Raw genomic sequence first — 24340 nt, 5'->3', positions numbered from 1 at the left:
AAAGACAAAAATATACTCCTGCTCTCTTATCTCTTATTCAGACCGTTCAGTTGCAAAAGGGTTGAACATGATGCAGCGGGTGGTATGTGTGGACCAGCCCTAGGTCGTGCTCCTCCTCCATCTGGTCCCCCCACCCCTAGTTATCCAGAAAGGGGGATGTTCCCAGGCAATGCCAACGTGTCCATACTGCACTCTTCACATTGCAGTTTCCCGGCATCTGGGATTGCATTCCGTTTGGAAGGACTTTGAGTTCTTGAAATAAAGAAGTAACTTGGTGGGCATCTGGAAAAAACACCCAAACTGTATCCCAGGCTGGGGTGCAGGAGCCTATCGAGAGGGCTGGGTGGTGTGGACAGCATGATGAAGAAGGTCAAGTTCCTTGTACTCACTCGTTTGCTGTTTCATTCACAATTCCTGTGAGGTGGGAGCTCTCACCATCCTTGGGTCTTGCTTAAGAGTAAGGAGTGGGGCAACCTAGAGATACATGAACATCAAGGAGAAATGGGGAGGGAGTTTCACACGAGCTATTTTTACAAGATTAAGTAATGGGATAAAATTTAAAAGGGGAATTTAAGAGGAATTTTGGGCAGTTTTGAGAAACAGGAAATTTGAGGAAAGCTGAGAAAGAGAAGATCTGGAGTAAGTCTCTGTGATGAGAAGATTCCACCCCGCACTCCTGTTCTGGGTGGCCTCGGCTCCTGACTCCCTTTCTTCTGAAACTGCCTGGAGCCAGGGAGTAGCACAGCTGCTTCCTCCCGGGGAGAAAGGGACACCCAAAGAGCGCACTCCAGGGAGACCTTGGGCACTGCGGGCTCAAAGGCTGGAGATGGCACTTCTGTTTCCTCCTGATGGGACAGGTGCAGGGAGGCTAAGAGGATGCCACGCTGGCGAGCCTCCCTCTGACCTGTGTTTTCTCATTGGAATTGCTGTACCCGGAGCCTCCTGCAGGCTTCCCTCGCCCTCTCCCTAAGCTCCTCTGCCTGACACAGGAGCCCGAGGAGAATCTGTCAGGCATGAAATGCAGCGAGGCAAGGAGGGTGATCAGCACCTCCCACGGGGGAGTTCGTTTCAAAGTAACAATCAAAGATCCAGAGCCGGACCCAGGCAGGGAGGCAAGGCCTGGAAGCCCCTGTGCCTCCAGGCCCCTAGCACGCTCGGGGGAGGGGGAGGGGGAGGGTGGGACCTGAAGTTGTTGTGACCGAAGGGAAATGAGTCAGGGAAAGAAATGCCATGCTTTAATTTTTGTGGATGAAGGAGGGAACAGGCCGCCAGACCACAAAATAACACCCGGCCGACTAACCTACTTTTAGCTGCCGAGGGCAGGATCACAGAGGAGAGGCAGATGGAAACTGGGGCTCTGGGGTCCAGGAAGATCTGAGTCTTCCGACCAAACATCATTTGCCTCCCCTCCTTCCCGCAAATATGCACATTGCCGGATCTGCTGCAGTCTATGAAAAAGGAGACGGATGTTCTGGCAGAGCGGTGGGGGTGGGGGTGGGCGTGGAGGTTGGGTTGGGGGGCCTCTGCTTTGTGGGGAGAACCTCAGGCAGGGGAGTAGGCTCCATCCTGCGTGGAGGAACCTGAGCAGTCTAAGGCAGGCTGGCTCTATGATGTGCTGGCAATAAAATCCCAATGGCTTCCGCTGCAGAAGTCCAAGAGGACATGACTGCGGCTCCATCCAGTCAAGCCCAGGGCAGGAATTCCCTTCCAGGAAACCAAGCCAGAGCGCTGTGGTCTCTGGGCTGCCAAGATGTCTCAGAAATGGTCTAGCCCTTCAGCCCACAGAAATCTCTGGGCAAAATTATCTCCCAGCATTGACAGACGAATGGATAAACAAAATGTGTTCTATCCCACAGTGGAGTATTATTCAGCTTTAAAAAGGAAGGAAAAATGCTGGGCGCGGTGGCTCACGCCTGATCCCAGCACTTTGGGAGGCTGAGGAAGGAGGATCATTTGTGCCCAGGAGTTCGAGACTAGCCTGGACAACATAGAGAAACCTTGTCTCTACACACACACACACACACACACTCTCTCTCTCTCTCTCTCTCTGTCTCTTAGCCAGGCACAGTGGCACATGCCTGAAGTCCCAGCTCTGGGAAGCTGAGGCAGGAGGATCTCTTGAGCCTGGTGGGTCAAGGCTGCAGTGAACCATGTTCATGCCACTGCACTCCAGTCTGGATGACAGAGCGAGACCTTGTCTCAAAAAAAAAAAAAAGAAAGAAAGAAGAAAGGAAAAAGAAAAAAAAGGCAGCGGGGCGCGGTGGCTCACGCCTGTAATCCCACTACTTTGGGAGGTCAAGGCGAGCGGATCACGAGGTCAGGAGATCGAGACCATCCTGGCTAACACAGTGAAACCCCGTCTCTACTAAAAATACAAAAATTAGCCGGGCATGGTGGCAGGCGCCTGTAGTCCCAGCTACTCAGGAGGCTGAGACAGGAGAATGGCATGAACCCGGGAGGCGGAGCTTGTAGTGAGCCGAGATCACACCACTGCACTCCAGCCTGGGCGACAGAGCGAGACTCCATCTTAAAAGAAAAAAAAAAAAAAAAGGATATGCTACAGCATGGATGCACCTTGAAGACATTTGCAAAGTGAAACAAACCAGTCGCAAAAGAAGAAACACTGTCTGATTTCACTTCTAGGATGTATGTAGAGCAGTCAGGTTCATACAGACAGAAAGTAGCAGCGTGGCTGCTGGGGAAAAGGGGAATGGGGAGTTATTCTTTAATGGCTACAGAGTTTCAGTTAGGGGTGATGGAGAAGTTCTGGAGATGGGCGGTGGTGACGGCCGGCCGCACAGCAATATGACGTGCTTAATGCCACTGAACTGTGCACTGAACATCGTTAAGGTGGTAAATTTTGTGTTATGTATATTTTGCAACAATAAAAAATACGTAGTTTCTAGAATCCTCTTCTAGATGCATGTCTGGCGTTTCTCCCGCGGGGCTGGCACTGGAGGAAGCCAGACAGGACAACATTGCGGCTTATCCTCCTCTGTTGCCATCATGGACCTCTCGCACCCCGTGATCAAGCTGTTTTTTCTCTCCTTCCAGAATTTAAGGGACGCTGTGAAGCAATCATGGATGCAATGAAGAGAGGGCTCTGCTGTGTGCTGCTGCTGTGTGGAGCAGTCTTCGTTTCGCCCAGCCAGGTTGGTGTCCAGGATCCCTGTGTCCCGCTCCTCAAGGCTGCGATGCTTCCAGAGGCTCCAGGGGTCTGTGTCCATCTGGGCCACGGAGGTGGGAATGCTGTCAGGGAGCAGAGAGGCACAGGGACGAGGGGCTGGCATTGCTGTGGAGCACATAGCACACATTCCCTTCTGTACAGCAAACTCTGTATTTGGGGGCCCAGTGTGTAGCTGGGCCCTAGGCACTTATTTTGACCTGAGTAAGCGGAATTAACATTCCATTCCCTGCCTGTGACTGCCTTTTTTTGCAGCTGTTTTTAAAGAATGTATTCACATTAATCCATAAAGTACAGTTGTCCCTCATATCTATGGGGTATTTGTTCCAGGACCCCCAAGGATACCAAAATCCAGGGATACTCAAGTTCCTCATATAGAATGGTGTAGAGTTTGCATATCCTATGCACACCCTCCTGTATACTTTAAATCATCTCTAAATTACTTATAATACCTAGTACAATGTTAATGCTATGTAAATGGTTGTTATAAGGTATTTTTAAATTTGTGTTATTTTTATTGTTGTATTATTTATTTATATATTTTTTGGAAACAGGGTCTCACTCTGTCACCCAGGCTGGAGTGCAATGGCACAATCATAGCTCACTGCAGCACCAAACTCCTAGGCTTAAGCCTTGACCTCCCAAAACTCTGGGGTTACAGGTGTGAGCCACAAGCCCAGCTTATATTATTATTTTTTATTTTTCTGTTTTGGTTGAATCCACAGACATGGAACCTGCAGATACACAAAGTGGACTGTATTTATAAAAGACAATGCAGGACAGGGCACAGTGACTCACACCTGTAATCTCAGCACTTTGGGAGGCCGAGGTGGGAGGATCGCTTGAGCCCAGGAGTTGGAGACCAGTCTGGGCAATATAGTGAGATGCTGTCTCTACAAAAAATTTAAAAATTAGCCGGGTGTACTAGTATGCACCTGTGGTCCCAGCTACTCAGGAGGCTGAGGCGGGAGGATCGCTTAAGTTCAGGAGGTTGGGACTTCAGTGAGATATGATTACGCCAATGCACTCCAGCCTGGGTGACAAACTGAGATCCTGTCTCAAAAAAAAAAAAAAAAAGAAAAAGGCAATGCAAGTGCCATGAGCCACAGCAGAGGCAAGCTGCCCTCATGGTGCCTACTCTCTAGCTGAGATGGAAGCGCTACACACACTCTCTGAAAATGCCTAGCAATAAAGGGCCTCACGGAAGTCCAAACTAACCACACCTCTCCCACAGGACCCTACAGCGGGGAGAGCCAGGTGACTGCGTGGAGTAGACAGCCAGCTGCAACTCCATTGCCCAATATGGTGGCCACTTACCATGTGCAACTGTTTAAATTTAAAATAATTAAAGTTAAAAATTGTTTCTCAGTCCCACTGGCCACATTCAAAGCACTCGGTGGCCCTGTGTGGCTTCTGTCGTGGACAGCACAGACAGAAAACATTTCCACCAAGCAGAAAGCTCTTCTGGACAGAGCCAGTCAGGAAGGAGAGGAAGAATTGGACTAGAAGGCAGGAGATGGACTTTCACTTGGGCCAGTTACCCGAGGGGGTTCTCTGAGCAGGGGTATCTGGCCGGCAGGTTCACATGGGCTTCTGGGTTGGCCGCCTTTACTCTTAGTACACCTGGCATGTGCTGATCCTTCCTCCACCTCTGGTTTCTTCGCAGGAAATCCATGCCCGATTCAGAAGAGGAGCCAGATCTTACCAAGGTCGGGTGAAGCTGAGGGGTGCATGGGGTCATCAGGGAGGGAGGCAGGGCGGGGTGCAGGGTGCATCACCCACCCACCACCTGCCTTCTTCCACCCACCACCTGCCTACGGTGTGACAGTGCCATTGCAGCATGATTCTACAGAGATGCCTGTGTCGGCACCATTCTCCCATCAGCTGCGGCCACTGGGCGGGTTCTGATTCTGAGGGGAGCAGAAACAGGTGTTCCCCCCCAAGGAGCCAGGCTGTCAGGGATCACAACCTAGCGGGGGCTGGGGGGGGCGGCCACTGGCCCAAGGTCCTGGTTATACAGATCAGAAGGCAGAGCCCAGGAGAGAGCAAGTGGCTTGCCCAGGGTCACACAGCCGCCAGCAGCAGGGCCAGGGCAGTCACGGCCGAGGCCAGGCCCATGCTCTGGGTCTCATCCTAGGCTGTGATCCCACCACAGTGCACCGGCAGCTTTGGTAACAACATCCCTGTGTATCCATTTCCCTCTGTTGATCCAACCGGGATGTCCCAACTGGGATGTCCCACCCAGGCAACCCCTAGACATGGTGGGGTCTCTAAGTCCACATCTAGAGTTGACTCTAGAAGGCTGAGGAATGCGAGGCCCAGCTTCAGGTCCAAAACTACCAACTTAGGCCCTCGATTTCCCTCCTTCACGACCCAGTTCCTTCGAGTCTGGAAGACTCTGCAATACCCTTTGTAAAGGTGTTAAAAAGGGTGACTCACTCCCCAGAGTGAGTCACACCTGGAATCTTAATGCCTTCGTTGTTGGATGGCATCCTGCTTCCTACCAGGTTATCCTGGCCTCAGTGACCTCAGAAGCAGCAAGGGTCTGACTTACAGTGGGCACGTGCTACTTCTTTAATTAATTGAAAGTAAAGTTGTTGTTTTTTAAGTTGGCATTCTGGCTTGAAAACAGAAAGATGGCATGAAAATATTAATGGGAGTACTTCAACTATTTTCATTATGCCAAAAATACTTGGAGAAGTAGCACATTTTCTGCAAAGTCTAAAATGTCAATTTTCTTTGGGGCCAAAAATGCATCATTTCTGTGTGGGAATACTTATGTGGATAAAAAACTCTGGTAGACAGTTATGCATATATATATTTTTTGGTGAATTACAATGAGAAAAAGTCCAGGTGCAATGGCTCACATCTGTAACTCCAGCACTTTAGGAGGCGGATCCAGGAGGATGGCTTTAGCCCAGGAGTTCAAGACCAGCATGGGCAACATAGTGAGACACCTCTGCCTCCCCCACCCCACCCCGCCTCTACAAAAAAATTTAAAAATTAGCTGGGTGTGGTGGTGTGCACCTGTAGTCCCAGCTACTTGGGAGGTTGACGCAGGAGGACTGCTTGAGCCTGGGAGGCAGAGGTTGCAGTGAGCCAAGACAGCACCATTGGACTCCAGCCTGGGTGACAGAGACCCTCGAAAAAAAAAAGAAAAAGAAAAGAAAAGAAAAAATTAGGCTGGGCACGGTGGCTCATGCCTGTAATCCCAGCACTTTGGGAGACCGAGGCGGGTGGATCACTTGAGATCAGGAGTTCGAGACCAGCCTGTCCAATATGGTGAAACCCCGTCTCTACCAAAAATACAAAAATTAGCCGGGCATGGTATCGGGCACCTGTAATCCCAGCTACTCGGGAGGCTGAGACAGGAGAATCACTTGAACCCAGGAGGTGGAGGTTGCAGTGAGCCGAGATTGTGCCACTTCACTCCAGCCTGGGCGACAGAGTGAGACTTTGTTTCAAAAATAATAATAATAAATAAATAATAAATAAATAAATCATATGAGAAGATACTCAATGGCACTCAGAAAAGAAATGCAAATTTATTTTATTTTATTTTGAGATGGAGTCTTGCTCTGTCGCCCAGGCTGGAGTGCAGTGGTACAATCTCGGCTCACTGCAACCCCCACTTCCTGGGTTCAAGCAATACTCCTGCCTCAGCCTCCTGAGTAGCTGGGATTACAGGCACCTGCCACCATGCCTGGCTCATTTTTGTATTTTTAGTAGAGATAGGGTTTCACCATGTTGGCCAGGCTGGTCTCGAACTCCTGAGCTCAAGTGATTCGCCCACCTCGGCCACCCAAAGTGCTGGGATTACCAGCATCAGTCACCATGTTTGGCCAGTATTCATTATCTTGTTGTCTTCCAGTTGTGTCTCTTCAATAAGGGAGTATGCAATGGAGTCTATAGAAAGCAAGTGAGGGAGTTTTCTCAGTAGGTGCAAGGGTAGTGAGGCATTTCATTTTGAGTCATACTCTGATGAGGCTGGCCTGTCTTTTCTCATAGTGATCTGCAGAGATGAAAAAACGCAGATGATATACCAGCAACATCAGTCATGGCTGCGCCCTGTGCTCAGAAGCAACCGGGTGGAATATTGCTGGTGCAACAGTGGCAGGGCACAGTGCCACTCAGTGCCTGTCAAAAGTATGTACTGAGGCTGGGAGGTGGTGCATGCCTGTGATCCCAGCACTTTAGGAGGCCAAGGTGGGAGGGTCGCTGGAGCCCGGGAGTTCAAGACCAATCTGGGCAAACATAGCAAGTCCCCTGTCTCTACAAAAAATAAAAAAATTAGCCAGACCTGGTATGTAGTCCCAACTACTTGGGAGGCTGAGGCAGAAGGATCACTTGAGCCCAGGAGTTGGAGGCTGCAGTAATCTACGATTGCGCCACTGCATTTCAACCTCGGCGACAGGGCAAGCCCTCATCTCTAAAACAAAACAAAACAACACAAACAAAAACAAAAACACAGAAAAGCCCAGTACAAATCGACTTCAAACTGAGACTTCGAGTTCAGGGGTCCAGTCATGAACCCTGTCTTTCATGGTCCCCGGAAAGTTCAAATCTTCAAAAGGAGCCTTCAGGCCTGTTCGGCCTTAGGCGGAGGTGAAGGTACGAGCAGAAAAGGGAGCGAGACCAAGTGACCTTGGGCAAATGCCCGCTTGCCTCAGTTTCCTCATCTGTAAAGAGGTGGGAATAACAGTACACACTTCATGGTTTGCTGTGAGGATTAAATTAGCTAATTTTTGTAGACTGTACAACAGCGCCTAGCACATAGAGCACATTCTTAATATTTTAACTCACATCATCCTTGGAGCTGCTTTGAAAGTACAGGGGACCCTTGAACAACACTTGTCTGACCTGCAGGGTCCACTTATGTATGGATTTTTTTCAACCAAAGGCAGGATGAAAACAGTATTTGTAGGATGCAGAACTGGTATACGCGTGTTCCACGCTGCAGGACTTGAGTGTGTGTGGATTGTGGTAGACAGGGCTCCTGGAACCATGGCCTGAGCACACAGAGGGAGGCTGTCATTAGGGGCTTCCTTGTTTATACTTGACAGGTTGCAGCGAGCCAAGGTGTTTCAACGGGGGCACCTGCCAGCAGGCCCTGTACTTCTCAGATTTCGTGTGCCAGTGCCCCGAAGGATTTGCTGGGAAGTGCTGTGAAATAGGTGAGTAGGTGAGAGCACATGAAACGAGCTGAAATCCCACCTCTCCAGTCTCCCCCGCCCCCGGAAGGAAAGGCAGGGTGCGATGGCAGGGCCAGGGGTGGGGGCCACGGATAGGGAAGGCGCTTCTGCCATGGGTCAGGAAGCACAATGCCACACAGCAAGCAGAGCCTAGGTGTGACCCTGAATCCAGGCTGGCACCCTTGCCACCCAGCCTGTGGCTTCTGAGCCAGCCTGCATCAGGCCTGGGGGAGGACGGGGCAGAGAGGGGAGCCTCCTGAGGGCTGAATGAAAGGGGACTCCCATGTGAGGCATCCATGCCCTGCTCTCCGTCAGATACCAGGGCCACGTGCTACGAGGACCAGGGCATCAGCTACAGGGGCACGTGGAGCACAGCGGAGAGTGGCGCCGAGTGCACCAACTGGAACAGCAGCGTGTTGGCCCAGAAGCCCTACAGCGGGCGGAGGCCGGACGCCATCAGGCTGGGCCTGGGGAACCACAACTACTGCAGGTGAGGGCACATCCCCAAGGAGGGATTCCCCCTGTGAGAAGCTGCTACGGCTGGGGAAAGATTCTGTCAGATCCGTCAGGGTTCTCCCAAGAAACATAACCAATACAGGATGGATAGATGGATAGATGATAGACAGATAATAGATGATAGGTGATAGATGATAGATTGATAGATGATAGATGATTGATAGGTGATAGATTAGATAAATAGATGATACATACATGATAGATAGATGATAAATAGATGGTAGATGGATGACAGATAGACAGATGATAGGTGATAGATGATAGATTGATAGATGATTGATAGATAAATTAAATAGATGATAGATACATAGATGATAGATGGTAGATAGACAGATGATAGATGGATAGATGATAGATAGATGATAGGTGATAGATGATAGACAGATGATTAGAAAGATAAATAGATGATAGATACATAGATGATAGACACATAGATGATAGACAGATTGATAGATGATAGATGATTGATAGATGATAGATTAAATAGATGATACATAGATGATAGATAATGATAAATAGATGATAGATGATAGGTGATAGATAGATTGATAGATGATAGAAGATTGATAGATGACAGATTAGATAGATGATAGATGATAGGTGATAGATTGATAGATGATAGAAGATTGATAGATGATAGATTAGATAGATGATAGATACATAGGTGATAGATAGATAGTAGATGTAAGATGATAGATGATAGATAGATGATAGACAGATTGATAGATGATAGAGAGATAGAGATAGAGAAAGAGGAGAGAGAAATAGAGAGAGAGAGAGAATGTGTGTGAACCCAAAGTATCTGAGACAGGTCTCAATCGATTTAGAAAGTTGATTTTGCCAAGGTTAAGGACACCCCCGTGACACAGCCTCAGGAGGTCCTGAGGACATGTGCCCAAGGTTGTCAGGGCACAGCTTGCCTTTAGACATTTTAGGGAGTCATGAGACATCAATCAACATGTGTGAGATGTACACCGGTTTGGTCGGGAAAGTTGGGATAACTCGAAGCAAGGGCTTCCAGGCCATAGGTAGATAAGAGACAAAAGGCTGTATTCTGAGTCCTTGATCAGCTTTTCACTGAACACACAATTGAGTCTGGCTCAGTTCATCTGCATTTTTACATAAAAAATAGGGCAGAGGAAGCAATCAGATACGCATTTGTCTCAGATGAGCAGAGGGATGATTTTCTGTCCTGCACCTGGGAAGATAAGCTATCCATTTACAATGCCAAGGTGAAAGTCAACAGAACTGTTTTAGGGTAAAGATCTTTAGGCCTGCAAGGAATGTCCTTGTAGAGAATTTAAAAAAAAAAAACAACTTTGCAGCTATCTTATTGAGGAATAAATGAGAGGCAGGTTTGCCTGACGTAGTTCCCGGCTTGACATTTCCCTTGGCTCATGACGTTGGGGTCCTGAGATTTATTTTCCTTTCACACTAGATAGATAGACATTTATGTTAAGGAACTGGCTGACAGGATCGTGGGGGCTGGCAAGTCTGAAACATCTTGGTAAGCCAGGCTGGAAGTGCAGGCAGAAGCTGAGGCTGCTCTCTTAAGGCAGAATTTCTTATTCAGGAAACCTCATATTTGCTCTTAAGGCCTTTAAGTGATTGGACGAGGCCCAACTACATTATCTAGGACAATTTCCTTTTCTAAAGTCAACTGGCTGTAGATATTAACCACATCTATAAAACACTTTCACAACTCCTAGATGAATGTTTGGTTAACTGACTGGGTGCCACAGCCTGGCCAAGTTGATATATAAGACTATTCCAGTCCACACCTTGTCAATTTGGCACCCATGTGCATCTCCTTAAACCATCCTTCACCTCCAAGTAAACACAGGAACAAAATCATACTCCTGTCTAACATGATAGAACTACCAGTGTACAACCAAAAACGCACTCCCGGCTGGGCATGGTGGCTCACGCCTGTAATCCCAGCACTTTGGGAAGCCAAGGCAGGTGGATCACCTGAGGTCAGGAGTTCAAGACCAGCCTGGCCAACATGGTGAAACCCTGTCTCTACTAAAAATACAAAAATTAGCCAGGCATGGTGGCAGGCACCTGTAATCCCAGCTACTCGGGAAGCTGAGGCTGAAGAATTGCCCAAATCCAGGAAACGGAGGTTGCAGTGAGAGGAGATGCGCCGCTGCACTCCAGCCTGGGATAAACAGCGAGACTCTGTCAAAAAAAAAAGCACCCCCCATTCCTCCAGAAAAGGATACCAAAGTCCCTGGGTCCTAAAGGAGAGGCTTCACCTTTGACCTACCCTGGCCCTTCCCTTGGCTGATTTTTCAGAAACCCAGATCGAGACTCAAAGCCCTGGTGCTACGTCTTTAAGGCGGGGAAGTACACCTCAGAGTTCTGCAGCACCCCCGCCTGCTCCGAGGGTAAGTGGCAGCCACCCCGCCTTTCCCTGAATGTCCCTGGGGGAGGAAAGTCCAGGAGGACAGGCCGACAGCCCTCCTGCACCTGAGGGGAGAAAGGGGGAGGCCAGGAGTGAGTCATTTTGGTTGCAGAGGGAAGAAAGACAGGACTTAGGTCTGTGCCTGGGCTTGGCCTCTGACTGGCTATTTGTCTGACCTGGAGCTGATCTCCTCACACTCTGACCCTCAATTTCCTCCTCTACGGAGGAGAGGATGGGGCTGAATCAGTGGTTTTCAGTCCTTTTGAGAATGAATGGAGATTCTCCCTTTTTTGATTAATGGGTGAATGGGGCTTTCTCTCTCTTTCGCTCCCTCTCAAACTTTTTAATGCAAAAAAAAAAAAAAAAAAAAAAAAGAACTTCCAAGATTGAAAAAAAATATATTAAGTTACAAGACCAGGCGCAGTGGCTTATGCCTATAAACCCAGCACTCTGGGAGGCTGAGGCGGGCGGCTCACCTGAGGTCAGGAGTTTGAGACCAGCCTGGCCAACATGGTGAAACCCTGTCTCTACTAAAAATACAAAAATTAGCCAGATACGGTGGCAGGCACCTGTAATCCCAGCTACTCAGGAGGCTGAGGCAGGAGAATTGCTTGAACCTGGGAGATGGAGGTTGCAGTGAGCCGAGATCATGCCACTGCACTCCAGCCTGGGTGATAGAACAAAAAACTGTTTCAAAAAAAAGAAAAAAATGAAATGCTAAGTTACAGAAAGGTACTATGAATTCAGTGGTGCTTACACAAATCATTACGTTACTTATCACATTTATCACAGCACTATGAAAGATTTTTTTTAAGTTCTAAATATATATAGGGCCAGGTGCAGTGGCTCGTGTCTATAATCCCAGCACTCTGGGAGGCTGAGGCGGGAGAACTGCTTGAGCCCAGGAGTTTGAGACCAGCCTGGGCAACAAAGTGAGACTCCATCTCTACAAAAAATACAAAAATTAGTCAGGTGTGGTGGCTTGTGCCTATGGTCCCAGCTGCTTGGGAGGCTCAGGTGGGAGGATCGCTTGAGCCCAGGAGGTTGAGGCCACAGTGAGCAATGATTGTGCCACTGCACTCCAGCCTGGGTGACAGTGAGATCCTGCCTCAAAATAAATACATAAATGTGTGTGTGGGTGTGTGTATATATATATGTAATACACATATATTAAATTTATATATGATATATATAAACACACACCAGCTATATGCATTCAGCACCCAGGTCCACGGGTGATGCCTGTGACTCTGAAGACTTTACAGTCACTCTACAATATCCTCCCCATCCCCCATGGTCTGGTCTAAATGAGGACTCGCAGATCTAGATAATCTTGAAAATCCCTTCCATTTATGGTATTTATGTATAGAGGTATGCTTTGTCAGTTTCAGGTGGGGAGAAAAAAATGGAAAAATGGGGGAAATAGATGAAAACGGGCAGCACTCTACGGCTCATAACCCTCCTCCTTCCCAAGCCCATCATCAGATCCTCAGGACACTGGCAGACACAGTCCAAGAAATAACCCCCACCCCAGCCCCACTGAAGCACGTTGGTTCACTGCAGCCTGTTAAGTAACACAAGGAAACCCCTACTGGCTTTCAAAGCAGCTTCAGAAACAGCCCCCACTCATGGAATGTAGCATCCTTCCTGCTGAACCTGAAGATGTCCCCAGACTCTCTCTCAACATAGCAATCTAGGGAGCCACTTCCGGTGGAGATGAAACCCCCTTGCCATCTCTAAGTAAAAGGACTCAAAGAGGGGGAAAAAGGCTCAGGCCGGGCGTGGTGGCTCACACATGTACTCCCAGCACTTTGGGAGGCTGAGGCGGGCAGATCACCTGATGTCAGGAGTTCAAGACCAGCCTGGCCAACATGGTGAAACCCTGTCTCAACTAAAAATACAAAATTAGCGTAGCATGGTGGCGCATGCCTGTAACCCCACCTACTCGGGAGGCTGAGGTAGGAGAATCGCTTGAACCCAGGAGGTGGAGATTGCAGTGAGCCAAGATCGCGCATTGCACTCCAGCCTGGGCAACAAAAGGGGAAGTGTGAGGTGTTACACTCTTCTCAGTGCCGGGCTAGCAGCCTCCAGCTTCCTCGACCGGCAGCTCCACTTCAAGCCCCAGCCCTGACTTGCGTGCTTCAGAATTTGTTTTTGTTTCAGTTTGAGAATTCTTTTCTCCTAGGAAACAGTGACTGCTACTTTGGGAATGGGTCAGCCTACCGTGGCACGCACAGCCTCACCGAGTCGGGTGCCTCCTGCCTCCCGTGGAATTCCATGATCCTGATAGGCAAGGTTTACACAGCACAGAACCCCAGTGCCCAGGCACTGGGCCTGGGCAAACATAATTACTGCCGGTAGGTAGCACAGGGGTTGGGGGTTCAGGTCTCGGCAGAACGTGGGATTAGGGTGTGAGACGGGGGAAGATCCGATGTCTCAAGTTGCATGACAGACCCAGTGCGTGGGAAGCACCCATGGATATTATCTAGTCCAACCTCTTCACTTGCTAGAATAACACATATTGTGAAAAGCAAGGTCTACCAGTTTTCCAACCTAAATCCCAAGTTAAGGGTCCTGGCCTGTAACCATTTAGTCCTCAGCTGTTCTCATGACATCTTTATTGCAATGATTTGTAAGAGTTCCGTAACAGGACAGCTCACAGTTCTGTCTGACAACCCTATGAGATTAGAACACTACATTACTGACTGGATAACAAAGTTAAAGAGAAGTTCTCCTAGGGTGGGGGTGTGCCACAAAGTCAAGATGAACTCGGCGTCCTCCCTCCCAGCTCAGTGGTTTTCATTGGTTTACTGAGTCTCCTTCTACTCTTACATGGCCTGTGATGTGGCTGAAAATGGGATTGAAAATCTGAAACTCCTGGCCTGGTGTGGTGGTGCATGCCTGTAATCCCAGCACTTTGGGAGGCTGAGGCAGGAGGATTGCTTGAGCCCAGGAGTTCAAGACCAGCCTGGGCAACATGGCAAGACCCCATCTCTACAAAAATTAAAAAATAAGAAGATAAAAAGGAAACCTTAAACTCTCTTATCATTTAGGAATCCTGATGGGGACGCCAAGCCCTGGTGCCATGTGCTGAAGAACCGCAGGCTGACGTGGGAGTACTGTGATGTGCCCTCCTGCTGTAAGGGCTGGGCCCCGGCTGCCTCCCTGCACCTGGTCTCCCTTCTTCACCATCTCCTCGCCACTTTCTAGGCCTTCATGGCTGTCTGGTGCAGACTGTGTGCCTACCAGACTTCCAGGCTGGGTGGGGAGGGGGCTTCCATGACTGAAGCCACGGTGGGTGGGCGGGTGTCCATGACCCATGCATGGGGGTGGTGGGGAGGGGCAAGAAGAAAGAAAAGAACACAGCAACCTCTCTGAGAAGTCAGTAGGCTCTACCCGGCTCTCTCTAGACGCCTTTATTGGTGTTGCTGAGAGTAATGGGGAATGAGGAGGAGGCCTTGCATGCATGGCTCCTTAGATAATAAAGTGCCTTCACCACATTCGTCCAACAGCGTGGTGGAGGTGGTCTTCCTACCTCCAGTTTACTGAGTAGGAAGCAGTCTCCCAGACGCCAGGTGGCCTGCCCAAGCTCGCTGGGCGCCGGGAGGTAAAGCTAGGGCCTGCCCTCATGCCCTCTGACCCCAATGGCATGTACTTCCACTGTGAGATCTTCCACGTTTCCTGTTGACCTATTTCACACGGGGGAGCTGGCTCATGATGTGGGTGAGAGATAGGAGATTCAAGTTGGTGCATATTGCTAAAAAATGAAACTTTAGTTTGGAAATGGCCAGAGAGTAGGTTATTAATCACCTCTTGTGAACACAGATCAGCCAGAATGTTCCCCAAGGAACACAAGTCCAACTGGGACGATGAGACACAGACCACCAGCTAACTCACACCCAAGGGCATTAGTGTGAGTCCTCAGTGGTCCGTGTCCCTAAGCTCCTCAGAGCTGAGCAGGTGGGGACGTCAGGAAAGCTTTGCGAGGAGGCAGGATTGCACCTGGGCCTTGAAGCATGGGTAAGGTTGGACAGATGGAAAAGAAATGAGCAGACATTCCACAGAAGGAAGCTGCAATTCTTCATTTCTTAGGCCAGGAAATGGCTGTAGGAAAACATTAGAAGGAATGAAGGATGGCAGATCCCCAGTTTTGGAGTCAAACATACTTGGGAACTAATCCAGGTGCCATTGCAACCTTGGGCAAAAACGTCTCCGCCTCCTGAAACTTATCGCTGTGGGAACTAAAGAGAATGTATGGACAACATTCGGCATGCTGATCCCACCAAGTGAAAGTTGTGGTTTTACAGCCATGCTGATGGCCTCCTCACTCTACCTACACACGTGCAGGAGGCCTGTGGGACTGACTGCCTCCTCGTCCTTTCCTCCCCAGCCACCTGCGGCCTGAGACAGTACAGCCAGCCTCAGTTTCGCATCAAAGGAGGGCTCTTCGCCGACATCGCCTCCCACCCCTGGCAGGCTGCCATCTTTGCCAAGCACAGGAGGTCGCCCGGAGAGCGGTTCCTGTGCGGGGGCATACTCATCAGCTCCTGCTGGATTCTCTCTGCCGCCCACTGCTTCCAGGAGAGGTAGGGGCTCGGAAACCCAGTTGGTTTTTCCACCCTCTAACGCCTAGAAACCAAGCCCTTTAGGGGAAATCCCACAGCAAAAATAGCATTCTAAGGCTGTTTCTCCACCAGGTTTCCGCCCCACCACCTGACGGTGATCTTGGGCAGAACATACCGGGTGGTCCCTGGCGAGGAGGAGCAGAAATTTGAAGTAGAAAAATACATTGTCCATAAGGAATTCGATGATGACACTTACGACAATGACATTGGTAAGAGCTCGTCATTCCCGGCTCCAGTTCATACAGATCACACAACACACCCACATGCACTCACCTATGTTTACACACACGGGCCTCTTCCTCCAGCCCCTGCCCCTCCTGCGTGTTCCTCCCCTCCCGGGGACGAGGCCCTCACGCCAGCTCACTCCTCCTTTCTCCCTCCCAGCGCTGCTGCAGCTGAAATCGGATTCGTCCCGCTGTGCCCAGGAGAGCAGCGTGGTCCGCACTGTGTGCCTTCCCCCGGCGGACCTGCAGCTGCCGGACTGGACGGAGTGTGAGCTCTCCGGCTACGGCAAGCATGAGGCCTGTAAGTGGAAGGAAGTCTCGGCCCCATCCTGTCTGCGGGACAGCAGGGGAGGCTGCGGTCCACCAGAGGAAAATGGGGTCAGGAGAGCGAGGTTCCAGCCCCGGGTCAGGCACTGACGCCAGTCCCGTCTCCCTGTGTCGTGGGGGCCCGTCTCTGCTGTCTCTGCCTCACAGGGACACTGCAGGCGAGGAAAGGACACAACAGTATGAGGGCCTAGAAGTGCTGCAGGTGTTGGGAAGGTTCTGAGTAGGAAGTGGAGTACAGTCGCTAAGCGTGTGGGTTCTGGGAAGCTGGAGTTACAAAGACCCGATTTCAAATCCCACTTGCTGAGCTGTGTGACCGTGGACATGGATTTTTATTTTGAACTGCTCCCAGCCTCAGTTTCCTCGTTGGTAAAGTGGAGATAGAACTATCTCCCTAATTAGATTAGGAGGGTTAAATGAGATAATATTGAACGAATGGTTGTCAGCTGGGGTGATTTTGTCCCCCAGGAAACGTTTGGCGAGGTCTGGAGACGTTTTTGGTTGTTACAGTTTAGGGCGAGGGTTAACGCCGGCCTTCAGTGAGTGCAGCCAGGGATGCTGCACACTGCAGGGCTCGGGACTGTCCCCATCCCCCACAACAGGGACCTCCCTGGTCCGAAGCATCAGCAGTGCCACTACGGAGAGGCTGTGGGTTCAGTCCCGGAATCCTGCTGTTTTTGTGGGTCAAAACGATAAAATACCAGCAGTGTCATAGGATTCGACCTAATACATGTTGAATCTTGATCAATGTTAGCTATTATTGGAAAATTTGGCTTTCTCTTTCAAAAAATAAAAAAAGTTATTTATAAATAACTTTCCCTAAAACCATATGATGGTTCTCCCCTTTCAGTGTCTCCTTTCTATTCGGAGCGGCTGAAGGAGGCTCATGTCAGACTGTACCCATCCAGCCGCTGCACATCACAACATTTACTTAACAGAACAGTCACCGACAACATGCTGTGTGCTGGAGACACTCGGAGCGGCGGGCCCCAGGCAAACTTGCACGACGCCTGCCAGGTAACCAGGAGTGGCGTGCCCATGCTGGGCACAACCCAGGGGAGAATGCCCCTGGGACAACAGGTTCTTCACCAAAGAAAAAAGTTATCACCAGAGTGGAGTGATTTCCTCTTAGTGATACCCCTGGGGATTCTAGATGAGGGCCTCACAGAATAAAGCAACTGGAGGAAGATCAAAGTCACCTAAACCTAAGAATTCTAAACTGCAGGAAATTTCCCCAGGATCTGCACAGACAACTCCACCTGTACAGGATTTCCTTTCAGCCCAGGCAATTGATTGACTATTGAAGTGATGGAGAGAGCCACACAATTAAGAAACGTTTGCCTCGGCCTGGTGTGGTGGTTCACGCCTGTAATCCCAGCACTTTGGGAGGCTGAGGTGGGAGGCTCACCTGAGGTCAGGAGTTTGAGACCAGCCTGACCAACATGGAGAAACCCCATCTCTACTAAAAATACAAAATTAGCCTGGCATGGTGGCACATGCCTGTAATCCCAGCTACTCAGGAGGCTGAGGCAGGAGAATCGCTTGAACCCGGGAGGCAGAGGTTGCAGCGAGCCGAGATCGCGCCATTGCGCTTCAGCCTGGGCAACAAGAGCGAAACTCGATCTCAAAAAAAAAAAAAAAAAAAAGAAAGAAATGTTTGCCTCTGTTGGCACTAGAGAATTGGAGTCTGCTTTGTAGAAGGAGAAGGAAGAAAGGCAACTTACTGGGAAGCAGGATCTAGATGATGTGAGAAAGAAGTTTTCAAAACTCACATTCAGCCCTAATACCCTGGGAAAGCACACTATTTGAGGTCCTTTGTGTGGGCATCCTTATCAGAATTAGTACTTAGATTTCATGATTAGCCAGATACTGGGGTATGGGAGGACAGGCCAGCCTGCTGGTATTAAGACCTGCACAGAGCCAAGGAATTGATCTTCCTCAGACATTTCAGTGCCTGCAGCGTGCCAGGCTCTCCTTTAGGGGCTGGGGGTAGAAGAGATACAAAGAGAAGTGAGGCCAGGCTCTGGTGCTGAAGGATGTGTGGGCTTTGTTTTCGCAAGGCAGTCATATCGGCGGTTTCCCCTCTGATTCCCTGACAGGATTTAGTTTCTTTTTGAATGGTTTCTTCAGCAACCTCAGCTGTACCAGCTTACAGTCCAAAAACAAAAAGGTTGTACCAAAGTGAAACCATTATCTATCTGCAAGCTTAGTTAAAAGCAAAACCAAATCATTTTAATTCAATATAAGAACAGCTAACAATTACCAAGAGTTTTACTAGATGTCTTCCAGTGCTTTTCATGCATTCTTCTACTGAATGCCATAACCACTCTATGGGTAGTATGAATATTATCTCTATGGTACAGATAAGAAAACCGAAGCATGGTTAGTCTAAGGCCATCAGCTAGTAAGTGGTGGAGCCAAGCCAGGGTTTTTGAGGCCTGAAACGTTTGAGTAATTTACTTTACCAGAATAGATACAGCCTAATCCTCCATGGGACCAAGATAACTGAGATACAATCTACCCACTCTTCAGTAAGTCTCCACTTAACAGCATGCCTGGAAAAAATAGGTTCTTAGAAACTGCAACTGTAAGTGAAATGACGTATAACAAAACCAATTTTACCATCAGCTAATTCCAAAACCAATTTTACCATCAGCTAATTGATATAAACAAGAGTTGGTCAGGTGCGGGGCTCATGCCTGTAATCCCAGCACTTTGAGAGGCTGAGGCAGGCGGATCACCGGAGGTCAGGAGTTCGAGACCAGCCTGGCCACCATGGTGAAACCCTGCCTCTACTAAAAACACAAAAATTAGCCAGGTGTGGTGGTGCGTGCCCATAAGCACGAGAATTGCTTGAACCCCAGAGGTGGAGGCTGCAGTGAGCTGAGATTGCGCCACTGCACTCCAGCCTGGGTGGGTGACAGAGTGAGACTCTGTCTCAAAACAAAAAAACAAAAAAACAAAAAAAGAAGAGTGAAGTTCTTGTGGCAATATTTCTAGTCATAAAAACATCAGCAAACTTCTAAATAAAGACCCAAAACACTTCTAACATTCAATATTGAAATAAATGTGAGCTATACAACATTTAAGAAAGGTTAATAAAAACAAACATGGTATTTATTTACCCAATTTTTGGAGAATAAGTGAGTGATGGCGGCCATAATAGTGGTGGGTTAATTCAGGGAATAAATGTTTGCAAAGCAAAAATGGTAAGGAACACCTCTTACTACCATGAAGTTCAAAAACAATCACAAATAGGGCAGGCTCCCTGACTGCCTCCACACCTCACAGTTTATCATCATGCATTCGTGTATTTATCACAGACTAGACAGACTTTTACTTTATAACACTTTGTATTCATTCATTTTCCAACCTGCTTATTCCGGTTCAGGGTCTTGGGTGGGGGTGGCCAGAGCCACCTGGCAGCTCAGGGCGCCAGGCGGGACCAGCCCTGGACAGACGCCACCATCCTATTGCAGAGCCAGTAACACCCACACTCACTCAGACTGGGCCCATGTAGACACATCCTCAGTTGGCTTAATGTGCAAGCTTTGGGATGTGGAAGGAAACCGGGGTACCTGGACAAAACCCAGGCAGACAGTGTCCCCAGACAGGAATTGATTTTTGTTTTCCTCATCAATGTTATAATGAAATGACATTGAATGGAATATTATTGAAGGGCCTGCTGTATTTTGAAGATTACGATGTTCATGCTACACATACTGATTTTCTCCAGATAGTCTGCTTTTTTTGCAAACGCCAAACCTGCTATCTCCTTTGCAGGGCGATTCGGGAGGCCCCCTCGTGTGTCTGAACGATGGCCGCATGACTTTGGTGGGCATCATCAGCTGGGGCCTGGGCTGTGGACAGAAGGATGTCCCGGGTGTGTACACCAAGGTTACCAACTACCTAGACTGGATTCGTGACAACATGCGACCGTGACCAGGAACACCCGACTCCTCAAAAGCAAATGAGATCCCGCCTCTTCTTCTTCAGAAGACACTGCAAAGGCAGAGTGCTTCTCTACAGACTTCTCCAGACCCACCACACCGCAGAAGCGGGACGAGACCCTACAGGAGAGGGAAGAGTGCATTTTCCCAGATACTTCCCATTTTGGAAGTTTTCAGGACTTGGTCTGATTTCAGGATACTCTGTCAGATGGGAAGACATGAATGCACACTAGCCTCTCCAGGAATGCCTCCTCCCTGGGCAGAAAGTGGCCATGCCACCCTGTTTTCAGCTAAAGCCCAACCTCCTGACCTGTCACCGTGAGCAGCTTTGGAAACAGGACCACAAAAATGAAAGCATGTCTCAATAGTAAAAGATAACAAGATCTTTCAGGAAAGACGGATTGCATTAGAAATAGACAGTATATTTATAGTCACAAGAGCCCAGCAGGGCCTCAAAGTTGAGGCAGGCTGGCCGGCCCGTCATGTTCCTCAAAAGCACCCTTGACATCAAGTCTCCTTCCCCTTTCCCCACTCCCCGGCTCTCAGAAGGTATTCCTTTTGTGTACAGTGTGTAAAGTGTAAATCCTTTTTCTTTATAAACTTTAGAGTAGCATGAGAGAATTGTATCATTTGAACAACTAGGCTTCAGCATATTTATAGCAATCCATGTTAGTTTTTACTTTCTGTTGCCACAACCCTGTTTTATACTGTACTTAATAAATTCAGATATATTTTTCACAATTTTTCCAAAATCAGAGTGGAATGGTTTTGTTATAGATGCTGTATCCCACTCTTTATTCATGTTCACATTTTAAAATCATTTGGAATTCTGCTTCACTCGCTTAACATATACACAACACCTGTAACATACAAGGCAATGGGCTAGGTGCTCCAGACCGGGAAAAGGAGGGACAGGAATGCTTGGTCTGATGGGCTAATATGGCATTTAGAGAAGTACCAAGGTACAGTGGAGCCGGTCACAAAAGGGCAGACTTGTAGTAGAATTCAGTTGCAAGAGGGATTGGGGAATCTTAAGGAAAAAATAGAATCTTAAGGAAAAAATAACTAGGTGAGACGTGGACTGTGGACAGGTGTGGAAAAGGCACTCTCCATGGAGGTATGAATATGTAGAGGGCCAAGAGAGGGGAGTACAGGGAGAAATGAGTTGAGCTTGTCTGAAGTGAACTTCAGGAAGAGGAACATAGGCTGGAATTTAGATTATGGGGGCTCTGAACACCAAACTGAGTTTGGACTTAATTGACTTCTGTAGACAACGAGGAGCCATGGAGATTCTGCTCAGGGAAGTGAGGAACTGGGCATGCCTTAGGAAAATTAACCAGGGGGTGGCTGGCAAGCAAGCAGACAGCAGGAGAGGAACGCTGTGGGGATAGGGAGGAAGAACCTCGCATGACCTTGCTAACACAGCAACATCCCAACCGTTGGTTCGGCCTAGAAGCTGGTATTTGGGCCATCTGTTTCCCATTGTCTTAATTTTCTGCTCATTAGAAATCGAACCCCTAAACCAGTCCACACAAGTACATTATCTAAGTAATGTTGCATTCTGCTTCTCTTAGACTACTTTTTTTTTTTTTTTTGAGACAGAGTCTCGCTCTTTCGCCCAGGCTGAAGTGCAGTGGCGCTATCTGCAAGCTCTGCCTCCTGGGTTCACGCCATTCTCCTGCCTCAGCCTCCCGAGTAGCTGGGCCTATAGGTGCCCGCCACCACGCCCGGCTAATTTTTCATATTTGTAGTAGAGATGGGGTTTCACCGTGTTAGCCAGGATGGTCTCCATCTCCTGACCTCGTGATCCGCCTGCCTCGGCCTCCCAAGGTGCTGGGATTACAGGCGTGAGCCACTGCACCTGGCCCTCTTAGACTATTTTCTACTTGCGAGATGCAACCCCTATTCCTGGCTGCTGTCTGGCAGCTTTTGTTCTCGCTGACATCCTAGTTCCAAGAATAAATCGGATGCTGCAATGCTGCTGTTGGGGATATGCTGACACAGCTCTCAGAGAGGAGAAAGGTGGTCGTCTCTCTGGTGGAGTTGTCAGAACTGCTCAGTTTAGAGGTTCTTGGAACAAAAGTCGTTTAAACTCACAAAAGAAAGAGATTCTTTAACTCCCAAGAGCTTGACTGGGGTGGGGGAGGCAGCGGGGGACATCCCTGAAGTGTTGAAGTACCTAGGCCAGTAAATAAATGCAGGTCACAGAGACTTAAGTCACAGATTTCTTGACTTCAGACTGCTCACTTGCATGTTCTACAGTTTTTAGACAGATGTGTGTCTCAGCCATTTAAGAAAAACATTGTTTGAGGCCAGGAACGGTGGCTCATGCCTATAATCCCAGCACTTTAGGAGGCTGACGTGGGTGGATCACTTGAGGCTAGGAGTTTGAGACCAGCCTGGCCAACGTGGCAAAACCCCATCTCTACTAAAATACAAAAGTTAGCTGGGTGTGGTGGTGCACGCCTGTGGCTCCAGCTACTTGGAACACTGAGGCAGGAGAATCGCTTGAGCCTGGGAGGCAGAGGTTGCAGTGAGCTGAAATTGTGTCACTGTACTCCACCCTGGGCAACAGAGCAAGACTCTGTCAAGAAAAAAAAAGAAAGAAAGAAAAAAAAAAAAAGAAAAACACTGAGGACCAGTGCGAAGGAACCCCCAGCCACTGAATCTCTGGCAGAAATTCAGCTGGTTTCATCCCCTCCCCCTTTGCAGGACAAGCTCTTCTTCAGGATTAATGAAATGAACTGAGGCAGTGAGGCCCCTGGGGATGGAAATGGGAGGTAAAAAGGCCCCAGCATTCCTCCCACGCAGTCTTGGAACCACAGACTAGATAGAGACAATTGCTCAGAAGAGGCCCCTGACTGACAGACGGGGCCCCAGCCCAGTGATGCAAATTCTAAAACACGCTCAAAGAGCAACACATCATTACCGGGAATGGGTGTCAGGGGAAATTAAATATCATCTCATTATTCCCAGCTAGTTAATAAAACAAGCAGATGGTAACAGTCCAGGAGAACAAGATCTCCAGGTACCTGTGCAACTCTTCTTACTGGGTGAAGACCTAGAGGAACTCTCGGATGGTGACACTGTACCCTCCCAGAGCCCCAGTCATGTCTGTTTATCAGAAAGTGCATAAACTTTTCACTCCACTTAACTTCAAAAGCCAAAGACTCATGCAATCCTCAGTACTTAGGATCTTGGAGGAAGTTTCAGAGTTTGAAATTAAATTTCCTTTTATTTTATTTTGAGATGGAGTCTCACTCTTTTTGCCCAGGCTGGAGTGCAGTGGTGCGATCTCAGCTCACTGCAACCTCCGCCTCCTGGGTTCAAGCGATTCTCCTGCTTCAGCCTCCCCAGTAGCTGGGATTACAGGTGCCCGCCACCAGGCCCAGCTAATTTTTATATTTTTCAGTAGAGATGGGTTTTGCCATGTTGGCCAGGCTGGTCAAATTTCCTTTTAAAAATTTTAACAGGGCCGGGCGCGACAGCTCACGCCTGTAATCCCAGCACTTTGGGAGGCCAAGGCGGGTGGATCACGAGGTCAGGAGATCGAGACCATCCTGGCTAACACAGTGAAACCCCATTTCTACTAAAAAAAAAAAAACAAAAAATTAGCGGGGCATGGTGGTGGGCTCCTGTAGTCCCAGCTACTCTGAGGCTGAGGCAGGAGAATGGCGTGAACCCGGGAGGCAGAGCTTGCAGTGAACCGAAATCGCACCACTGCACTCCAGCCTGGGCGACAGAGCGAGACTCCGCCTCAAAAAAAAAAAAATTCTAACAGTTGGCCAGACGCAATGGCTCATGCCTGTAATCCCAGCACTTTGGGAGGCCGAGGCAGGCAGATCTCAAGACCAGCCTGGCCAACATAGTGAAACCCTGTCTCCACTAAAAATACAAAAAAAAAAAAAAAAAAATTAG

General features: G+C 48.9%; 1 protein-coding gene across 4 annotated transcripts in view; it reads left to right on the top strand.

Annotated features, from left to right (window-relative positions):
* Positions 1-21174, top strand: part of PLAT (plasminogen activator, tissue type) — a 32574-nt gene extending 11400 nt beyond the window's left edge. For 2 of the 4 annotated variants that reach the window (XM_528120.8, XM_063816301.1), the window contains exons 3-15: positions 3055-3152; positions 4851-4893; positions 7193-7330; positions 8248-8358; positions 8692-8866; positions 11191-11282; positions 13485-13656; positions 14353-14438; positions 15690-15885; positions 15997-16133; positions 16309-16449; positions 17323-17489; positions 20256-21174. In XM_528120.8, coding sequence (XP_528120.3) covers positions 3081-3152; positions 4851-4893; positions 7193-7330; positions 8248-8358; positions 8692-8866; positions 11191-11282; positions 13485-13656; positions 14353-14438; positions 15690-15885; positions 15997-16133; positions 16309-16449; positions 17323-17489; positions 20256-20414 — 1689 coding nt within the window. In that variant the 5' untranslated portion in view covers positions 3055-3080 and the 3' untranslated portion in view covers positions 20415-21174. The remainder of the gene's footprint in view (positions 1-3054; positions 3153-4850; positions 4894-7192; positions 7331-8247; positions 8359-8691; positions 8867-11190; positions 11283-13484; positions 13657-14352; positions 14439-15689; positions 15886-15996; positions 16134-16308; positions 16450-17322; positions 17490-20255) is intronic. The other 2 variants (XM_063816300.1, XM_003311700.6) reach the window with 1 other exon arrangement.
* Positions 21175-24340: the final 3166 nt, after the last annotated feature.

Source organism: Pan troglodytes, chromosome 7 (assembly GCF_028858775.2).
Source record: "Pan troglodytes isolate AG18354 chromosome 7, NHGRI_mPanTro3-v2.0_pri, whole genome shotgun sequence".
Classification (NCBI taxonomy): Eukaryota; Metazoa; Chordata; class Mammalia; order Primates; family Hominidae; genus Pan; species Pan troglodytes.
Note: the sequence above shows the minus strand (reverse complement) of the source record. Positions and strands in the feature narration are given on the sequence as shown.